This window comes from Pollicipes pollicipes, unplaced genomic scaffold (genome assembly GCF_011947565.3).
Source record: "Pollicipes pollicipes isolate AB1234 unplaced genomic scaffold, Ppol_2.1 Scaffold_2555;HRSCAF=2994_pilon_pilon_pilon, whole genome shotgun sequence".
Classification (NCBI taxonomy): Eukaryota; Metazoa; Arthropoda; class Thecostraca; order Pollicipedomorpha; family Pollicipedidae; genus Pollicipes; species Pollicipes pollicipes.
In genome coordinates this window covers 33055604-33066065 of record NW_023596136.1, presented here as the reverse complement: position 1 = coordinate 33066065, position 10462 = coordinate 33055604, and the positions used below count along the sequence as shown (strand labels likewise).

The following is a 10462-nucleotide window of genomic DNA, read 5'->3' as shown; positions in this document are numbered from 1 at the left end:
AGTAGCCCCATCAGGAATCAACCTATCACCGAGAGCCTCTTTCATCACCGCAATTTCAATATTATGCATCCACCAAAACGCTCATTTATGCAATGTCTTTCAACTAATATCAGGATAACTGCTGCTACTATGAAGCGGGCACACCGGCGCTAGACTATGGGATAGCCCAATCACAAAAGCAGTCTGGTTCCCCCTCGGGATATGCCGGAACCTCACGTTTAAACTCGATCTACGGCTGGATTCTTTTTCTTTACTGCAAAAATAACAACGAAAGACCTCGGCAGCCGGGGAAGCTGAGTAGGATGGCATAATTCAAACCGGTGGCAGGAAGCACTGGGGGTGACGTCCAATATGCGGGCCTCCTCCAGGCCATGCCTCCTCATGAAACTCAATTGTGCGCTTCGAACCCCACTTCAACAGTCATGAAACTCTAAACCTTCCCTTAGGCATGCCCCAAGCCTGCCGCAAGATGTGTTGCCTGGTGGGAGTCTTCCGCCGTGCGCCGACAAGTTAATTGTAGTGAATCTTGTAAAACCTTCACAACGGGCTGCTGGTTCTCCACGGACAACATACTCGTTCTGACAGGAGGGAAGGAGGGATGCGACACCCCTTCCCCAAGGTTTTTTTAGGGTACCAGTCCCGCATATTGTGCAGCTGTGCTATCTTTGGTACCCAGCGGGGCATCACTTGCGCGTGTGGTGACCGCAAAAACTGTGCCTAGCATTTTTATTTCGAATTAGTGGTGGTTTTCTACGAGTACTGCGAGACGGTCTACGGCCAGCGGGCCTGGCAAGCGACGATTCTGCGGGCTACGTGCAGAGGGCTTACACTGTTATATTGATGAAGCCCTAGATACTAAACGCAGACTGAAAACAGATCACACTACACATCATATTGCACTCGTACCTAAACAAGGAATGCTCCTATTTATGTTTCATGTCTATGCTGCATTATTTCATATATATTACCAGACAAAACTGAAATAGCTTGAGTTACAGAAAAAAATTGTCTGCGTACTTGGCCTACCGAGGTGAGTTAACAAAATGAGACTGCCTACTAATCATAGGATCTCGTTGGCAATTCACTGCTTTTTTAGGCAAGGATCTAACTTTCATAGTTTGCAGTAGGCAGGGATCGCCCCCGCCCCTTTTTATCTGTCTGCGTTATGAAAACCGGAAAATCACGGAAAGAGATAAAATTGAGCCACTATTCTTTAGGTAATTTACGTATGCTCATGTAACAGCCTGGATTTCAGATAATGAAAAAATCAGCTGGTTCAATGAAATGACACATTTCGTTACCAACATTGATGCATTGGTAGAAATTGAATCAGCAAGCCAAACCTGCCTTTGCATGCTGTGTCGGATGCCAATCCAATCTTACCTGTGATGCGCAATGCAGAAGTGCCAACTCGAATCAATTATTGGGATCTTACCCCACCCCCGGTTGAGTCCCTCCCCCAATACTGGTTTCCCCATACAATACTTTTAGCTGGACGATTACAAAAATATGTAGGAAAAGCTAACTTAAACAAAATACCTATTTTTTCTCGGTTTTATTCACTGACTGGTCATTATAATGCTCAAATAATTTGCTTTTTCAAATAAAGCAAAACAGTTAAGAATAGAAATTGCCTGCACTCAAAACAAAGCAGACTAAATCTGCTGACAACCACATTTCAGGGAGGACAGATTGTGAGGTGCACGAGTTGCTACCTCTCACTAATCATGACTAAAAACTGACGGGAGGACAGATTGTGAGGCGCATGAGTTGCTACCTCCCACTAATCATGACTAAAAACTGACGGGAGGACAGATTGTGAGGTGCATGAGTTGCTACGTCCCACTAATCATGACTAAAAACGACCGGGAGGACAGATGTGAGGGTGCATGAGTTGCTACCTCCCACTAATCATGACTGAAAACTGACGGGAGGACAGATTGTGAGGTGCATGAGTTGCTACGTCCCACTAATCATGACTAAAAACTGACGGGAGGACAGATTGTGAGGTGCATGAGTTGCTACCTCCCACTAATCATGACTAAAAACTGACGGGAGGACAGATTGTGAGGTGCATGAGTTGCTACGTCCCACTAATCATGACAAAAAACTGACGGGAGGACAGATTGTGAGGTGCATGAGTTGCTACGTCCCACTAATCATGACTAAAAACTGACGGGAGGACAGATTGTGAGGTGCATGAGTTGCTACGTCCCACTAATCATATCTAAAAACTGACGGGAGGACAGATTGTGAGGTGCATGAGTTGCTACGTCCCACTAATCAACTAAAAAACTGACGGGAGGACAGATTGTGAGGTGCATGAGTTGCTACCCACTAATCATGACTAAAAACTGACGGGAGGACAGATTGTGAGGCGCATGAGTTGCTACCTCCCACTAATCATGACTAAAAACTGACGGGAGGACAGATTGTGAGGTGCATGAGTTGCTACCTCCCACTAATCATGACTAAAAACTGACGGGAGGACAGATTGTGAGGCGCATGAGTTGCTACCTCCCACTAATCATGACTAAAAATTGACACTCCTGTCATTATTCCATCACCAGACAAACTACACTGAGTTCCACTGTGAATGCAGGCTGCATATAAGATATGCTGTCTGCCTTTAGAACCTGCACGTTATGCATGCGGTGATCATATTTAGCGTTCCATCAGGACAATTTTCGCTTCAATGTTAGCTAAAAAAAAACGAGGAAAATGCATCACATTTGCAGTCAATGCAGTTATCACACTCGCAGGTGCAAAGATCATATGCATGCGAATAAGCACTGCATAATGACTCACTTCCTGAGCTTTCCTGTTACAGTAAGGGTGCTACCATCAGCAAATAGTCAGCATTATCCTCAGAGACAACCAAATGCCAATATTTCACTAGCCCCTTGTGACAATTGGGGTGTCATCCCACAAAACCTCCTGTTATTTGAAGTAAACTTCTTGGAGATGGCAAAGAAACTTGTACCCACTTCCTCTTCGTTGCCTAGTTTTTCTACACCACCTCACTACTCACTTGTCATTGTCTCCCATTGCCTATATCATTGGCTATCATTCATTTCCAGCAACCAATATTAATATTAGGAATTGGTTGAACTGTGAAAACTGAAAAAACTGTGAACTGTGAAAAAAAATGATAGGTCAATCTGCACCTCGATCGGGGCATCTTGCCAACTTATCCTCAACTTTCAATGCCCCACGTCGCTGAACAAAGCGTGCTGAGTCGCGGCACCAATAACGAAGTAAACAAATTATAACATGGGCAAGTATTAATGATACTGCGATGCAAATGTCGCTCGTAAAGCGCTCCGTTTATACATTTTTGAGCTACTGCAGTAACCATGCCAACAAGGCAGAAACTCCTGCAGTACATCTCAAACCCTTCTGGTAAACGGGATGTCAGTTGAACAAATCGGAAGCTTGATAGCCCTATGAAATGGCGAGCTCGTTTGCCATAAATCGCGGGTGCATTGGTTACTGCAGAAGTTGAATTATCTCCATTCCTAGAGTACAACCTCTTACACACTCTTCACCATTAACAAAGACTGAGTAGGAGCAAAACCACTCCTGAAAAAGAATGCTCGCATCGTTTCGGCTAATCTGGATGCTGAACAATGAAAGTGTGCTCCCTCGCGTCTTTTAAGTGGAAACCCGACCCGCCCGTCGGATGTACAGCCGACGGTATTAGCCACGGCACGATGCAGGAAGCTTCTGCACTTGAGCCACTTATCTCAAGTTAATGGAGCTTGGAACTTAGCAGGGTGTTAAAGATTTTACGTGGCAGGTAAGTGGCTATCACTTAACGCCATCCACCACCGACCAAAGCAGTTGTAGGCACCACCTATTTCGAGTGTCCTGGTAAATGAAGCACGCCTGAGAACATGTGTTCCCACTGATTAATCAGGACGTTTTACTTGATTAACAGCTTCGTGCTACTTTGGAGCCCGGCTGATCGGGCTTTACTTACAGTTCATGTCAATCATGACGGAGTTGGTAGCCGGGGCGGTCAGGTTGGTGTTGGTCGCTAGGCAGGTCAGCATCCGGTGCAGGTCACTCCGGCTCAGGGCAGCAATGGTGAACTCACTGATGACGTCATCTCCCTCCACGCGAGATGAACTGGGGAGGGTCGCCTGGCTGGATTTCCACACCACGCGCGGACGAGGAAAGCCTGAAATTGTCGACGGTCGGTCAGCGTGGACGCAGGCGCCAGCAGATGCATTGATTGATGCGCGGCATGCTGTGGACGTTGCGAGATTTCACGGCACGATCAGACGAGTGGAGGTTAATGTTTTGAAATAACAACAGAACAATGTAATGACATACAACGCGACTTAGCGGGTAGGTTCTCTCAAAATTTTCTGGTCCAATTATTTCTGAGCAAAACATAACGTTAATATAGCAAAAAATAATTTCTAGACACTATAAGCTTCGTCTTGGTTTCTCATTTGTGATTTCATCCTGTTATATCTGTTGATAAGCATTCTGTAAACTCATGATAGCTTTTGTTGTTGCATAGTCCGCAACGCTGTGACATGAAATGACATCATAAGTGCAACTACCTTCAAGCGGCTTCAATCTCTCACATCCTGTAAATTGTTGGGCATGCAACTGATATTGATTGTTGTGTGTGTTATTCAATCAAATCAAACGTTTAATGTACTGTCGAGTGGTTGGTCATTGAAAACACTGCACGTGATATGTATGGAAATAACAGCCGAATGCTGATGTATATTCTTCGAAGCAGCCAGTTAAAGGTATGCGCTAAACTCTAAAATATTATTGTATGAATCGCATTAAGAGTATGCCGCGAGGTCCGTATCTCCAATTACATAAAATATTTGGCGTGACAATCATCTATTCACTTCATCAAATGATACAGGAAAATGTTCCACCTCAGTCACCATCCTGCAGTGGACACTACATGGTTTAATTCGTTGATAATGGTTTTGCGATTCCTTATTGTCAAACATCACGGATATCAGCGAAATCTTGATTGAGAAACCGCCTAACCTAATTACCTCATAAGGCACACGATACCTCCACTGACTGCAGCGAATCCTCACTAATTACCACGCACCTTCCTTTCGCACATTATTCGTGGGCAAAAGTCTGACTTCGTGGGTAAGCCGCTGACATGGCGAAATCGAAATAAAACCGCCAGAACCCTTAGGTGCAAAGCTCCCGTCTGCAATAAGTAGCTCCTTGCATACTCAAGGCCAGTTGTTTTTGGGTGTTGGCCTCAGTGTTGAAAAATGAAGAGATCTCTTTTGAAAACGAAGGTGGGAGAGGAAGAACCTTCTCACCAATAGCAAATACAAATGTCCCCAAACCCTCTCAATCACGATTTATCTTCCAGCTCTGTGCGGTTTATTTCAAAGTTTGTCTTTGAGGGAGCTTTTATATTTATTTCCTGCGTCAATTGTTTCAGTTCACAGCGTCTTGGTCAGAGACAGAACGTAAAAGCTGCCGTCTTCCAGATGTTTGAGATTTGTTGCTGCAAACTTGCTGTTGGAAATCTGGACGGTCCTCTCGTTTTATACAAGCATAGAATTAGAAGGCTTTTTGGTTGCCGCTATCCCTTAAATGCTATTCTCCGCTTGATTACTTGCACACCCTTACAAGGGGATCTATTCCACTCCCACACAAAAAACGTCCTGTGACAAAACGCTCCGAGTGGCACATTTTCGTCCGCTTCTACATGCGGCGAAGAAGGAAACAATTGCCCGGTGATCACAGGCCTAGTCCGGTCACGATTCGCTCATTACGTCCTAGGCTTTCTTTCGCGCCCGACGCGCTTGTTGGTACGTGACCGCGAACAAGATTTGTTCTGATGTGCATTTATGGCCCGGCAAAACGGCCGCAGTGCGGCGCTGCGGCCGGTGAGAACAAGAAAACAAGACAGCGCGGCTTCGACCCAGACAAGCAGACAAACACTCGGCCGATGACGTCCTAGCCACAACGCGGCCGATGTTCAAACCTGTCTGCCGCGAACGGTGCGATATGCCATGGGTTGCGTGTGCTGGAAGAAGAGCCACTCTGTTTCCTCCAGCCTGCCGCGTCACAATGGAGCAGACATTCCATGCCCGCCAGCCGCGTGGGCGTCAAAAGAGCCTGTGCAGCCGTCAGACGCTCCGCATCCTTCCACTCCGGCAGGCCGACCAAAACCGCACAATGGTTGATGCACGGAATGAACCTCCACTCTGGCAGGCGAACGGAACCCCATGGTGGTTGATGCGCGGAATGAACCTCCACTCTGGCAGGCAAACGGAACTCCATGGTGGCTGATGCGCGGACTGAACCTCCACTCCGGCAAGCGAACGGAACCCCACGTTGGTTGATGCGCGGACTGAACCTCCACTCCGGCAGGCAACCCCACGGTGGCTGATGCGCAGACTGAACCTCCACTCCGGCGGGCAACCCCACAGTGGCTGATGCGCAGACTGAACCTCCACTCCAGCAAGCGAACGGAACCCCACGGTGGTTGATGCGCGGACTGAACCTCCACTCCGGCAGGCGAACGGAACCCCACGTAGGTTGGTGCGCGGACTGAACCTCCACTCCAGCAGGCAACCCCACGGTGGCTGATGCGCGGACTGAGCCTTAGGGAATCCTATAGGCTGAACAAGTGCCACTGGTCTGCACTTCATTCCCCAACGACCGGGCTGCCAGGGACATTATCGACCGACCATCAGGGACCACGTCCTGAACCACCGTGGACGCCATCGGCAAGGCCGCCAAAGGCTCATTGAACCGGACAGAATGAGATGTCCCCACGGACCAGAAAATAAGGAGCCCGCACTGCTCCGGACAATTAGAAGGCCGGTTTCCGCGCCACCAGGGAGCCGGCGAACCGGACCAGGGCAAGTCTGCGCCGCGGAATCGATGGACGCATTATCCGGACAGGCGGCCGGCGGCACGCGGCCGCACCGGCCGTCACCCGTCCGCCGGCCGCTCGTGATCTGTCGAGTGAATTAGCTTATGTCCCGTGCGCTTCCACGTGACCGGCGCTGATGCGCGCGGGCCAGTTTGGCCACCCACGGCTCCGGTGAGCTGTTATTGGATGATGTCACGGCCGCTGCCGTAGCGCGGCGCAGCCTGCGCAGCCGCGCTGGCAGTGACGCGGGAATATGTCATTCGCTTAGCTGGCAGCGCCACCACTGACGTGTGAAAACTCGCGATCGTGCTCCGCGCTTCTCCCAGATAAGCCCCCTGTTTCCATTTTTGTTCAGGTTTAATGTTCTTGTCTGCTTATAGATATTGCGTGAAGTTTCCAAATTTGTGTACCCTATCTTCATATTTTCATTGTCCGCGTGCTCGACATGCTTCTAAACATTCACATTGTCGGAGCTGTGTAGAAAGAATGAACTCAAAATATCAGTGTGCCTCGTCCAAATAACCCTATACAGGTTTCAGCTCCGCTATGGCTGCCCTTGATCCTTTATCGTAATGGACGTAGGTCAGACCGTCTCAGTCCTTAAATTTTCCTAAAAATGTTTAAGACGCAGTGTCATAACCATCGTAATTTTAGGCATGTAATTGTTTAGGCAAAATAATTTGCTCCAAAATAGCACGTCTGGACCTTACTTTCAAAGCGAGCTGAGTTTATCTACAATAGTATTTGGCGGCGGCTCCTCACGCTCATCACACCTCTCATGCACTCCCAAATTTTCGTTCATTGCTATGGAAAGTATGGCTACTGTTAGACAATCACTATAATGATTAGAACCGATGGATGAACATTAATCGTGACGGCCGAACCGGAAGGCTTTTTGCGTTCGTGTACCATTGGGCTGGGAATCACGCATGATTTCAGAATAGAGGAGACAGCTAAATTTTCACTGAAAGCGTGCTTGGTGTGCCGCACCTCGTACGTCGCAAAACAACATTACATGTTCTCGACCTTCCTATGGTACGTGTCTATCTGGAATTTCTGTCAACATCAGGTCGCGGAAATTAAACACATGCCAGGTATTTGGTTAAGGGAGGGGGACGTGCCTCTGAAAGCCACTATCTGCGTCTGCCCATGCCATTGGGTGTGCTTACACAGGTCGGGCGACAACGGAAATGTCGGGGCTCGGCCCTTCTCGTGGACAGCCAGGCAATTACAATAATAATTTATACTGTCGTTCGCTGGCTTATACCAGTGCTTAGCACTTAAGACAATGCAGACAGCAGCCCCAGCCGCCGGATGTTATGCAAGGCTTAACTTATTATTACTTATTATGCGATCCCCTGATGTAAGCTATGTATACGCAGATGTTGGCCTGCATTGATTTGAAACAACAAGCAAAGCCACCAGCGGTGTGAATTTGTTTGAATCGAATAACGCCTGCGTGCCATTTCGCAACCGTCGGCGTATTCTCCGCGGCGTCCAAGCCAGGCGACGCCTGGCTGAATCTGTTTCGCTTGTCATCATGCCAACACAAACTCCGTGTAGGTCAAATCAAGCAGAGAATAACATTTAAAGGATGGTGACAACCAAAAAGCCTTCTAATTCTATGATTGTGTAAAACGAAAGGACCGTCCTGATTTCCAACAGCAAGTTTGCAACAGCAACAACTCTCAAACACCTAGAAGACGGCACCTTTTACGCTTTGTCTTCGACCAAGACCCTGTGAACTGAAACATTTGACGCAAGAAAGAAATCTAAAAGTTACCTCAAAGGTAATCTTTAAAATAAAACCTTACAAATCTGAAAGATAAATCGCGATTGAGAGGGTTTGGTGACATTCGTATTTGCTATTGGTGAGAAAGGCCTTCCTCTTCCACCCTCGTTTTCAAGAAATGTCTCTTCGTTTTTCAACATTAAGGCCAACACCCGAAAACAATTAACTTTTTGTATACAAGGGGGTACTTATCACAAACGGGAAACAAGCAATAATATGGACTGTTCTGAAATATAAATAAGAAAGAGAGTTCTCAGAGTATATCCCAATGATTGCTATATAACAAATGGATTAGCTATTGATTGGTATAACTAGAATGATTGCTATATCATGACGCTGAAGATTGTTTTTTCAGCATAGGAAATCTGTCACACTTTTATAACCGGTAGCCAAGGACCAGAATATTATGTTCTGCCTTCGTCTGGTGGGGTAAGATTCACTTCGGCGCTACTGGATTAAAAAGAGGGGTAAGAAGTGGGATAACGCGCCACGGACGTGACCTCGTGCCGTGCTCCGGCTGCATCAGCACCCTGGGACAGCTTTTGGCTGAGTGTGGCTGGAGGAAACGCTTGGTGAAGCAAGGCTTTGTGAGAATCCAGAGATAGGCGGGGATGTCCGATGCAGGGTGTACATGTACGGTTCTAATCAGCGGGCCACCAGACTACATGGATTGCTGGCATCCCTTTTGTAAGTAACGCGACTGGAAAAGTGCAGATGGGTGAAAAACTGAAGGCCGTTGAGGCGTGTAAACAGGAGATCACCCGAGGCACAGTGTACATACAATGCTTACATTGCGAACCCTGGCACGACTCGCAATATTTGCATTTACCTGGAATCATTGCAATAACACTGAGCATTCTATAAGCAATTATGGAACCAATAGAAGCACTTGGACGATATGACGCGTTATAGACTCCACAACGCCCAAGATCAGAGCTGCTTGCTCTAAACGTCAAACCTTCTGTGCTTAAAATGTTCCGAAGCTACAAAGCTCGTATTTTGGGACGAATATGCATCTTACACGCATAAATGCATCACAACGCATCATAAATATGCGTCCTATTTAGATCCCGATGCAAGAGAAATGCACCGATTTCAGTCTGAGGGTACTGAATTATCACGATGTTCATTACGCCCGGCCTAAGTACGTGTAGATTCACCGCGTCACAAACGCACACGATGGCGCCCACCGCCACTGAATATGATATCCGCGCGTGTTCTGAGGACCGCGTGACTGCCTCCTTACTGATCCCGATGGAGTGCAAACCCGCGCTCTACACTGACCTCCTTTGACCCGGCATGTGAGCTTCAGTGGCTGACCCTCCTCGAAGGCTCCAACCACCGTATCGGAGACGTCACCAGCCGAGCTCACGATCTGCACACTCTCCGGCGGCACTGCAACAGAAAACGTGAAGTCAGGCACGCACACACGCACGCACGCACGCACGTATGCACGCACGCATACAGCCAAGCCCCACAGATAAACCCTGACAGCACAGGGCTGGCTCCATGTATTGCTAAAGCGCCAGTGCTGGTTGGTTCCGTGGCATTGACCGAGGAGGTGATAAGCTCAGAAGGCGAGGCCATGTTTCGGGCAAATGTTTTCGAGTTACAAGTGGACTGACTTTTGGACATCAGCATTAACTCGTTCTGGATTTTCACACTCACACAGATGGCCTCTTTCAAGCTGTCTCTCTTCCCTCTGCTTGCTTGAAGAGAGAGTGCATAATTATTATGAGCCTCAGTCATGGGACAAATGGATCGCACAGCAGACAATTCTT

General features: G+C 47.7%; 1 protein-coding gene across 1 annotated transcript in view; it reads right to left on the bottom strand.

The window, feature by feature from the left end:
• LOC119100518 (nephrin) overlaps window positions 1-10076 on the bottom strand; it is a gene marked incomplete at its 5' end in the record, with an annotated part of 41170 nt that extends 31094 nt beyond the window's left edge. Inside the window, 2 exon segments of the mRNA XM_037223608.1 lie at window positions 3983-4183; window positions 9966-10076. Coding sequence (XP_037079503.1) covers window positions 3983-4183; window positions 9966-10076 — 312 coding nt within the window.
• Window positions 10077-10462: the final 386 nt, after the last annotated feature.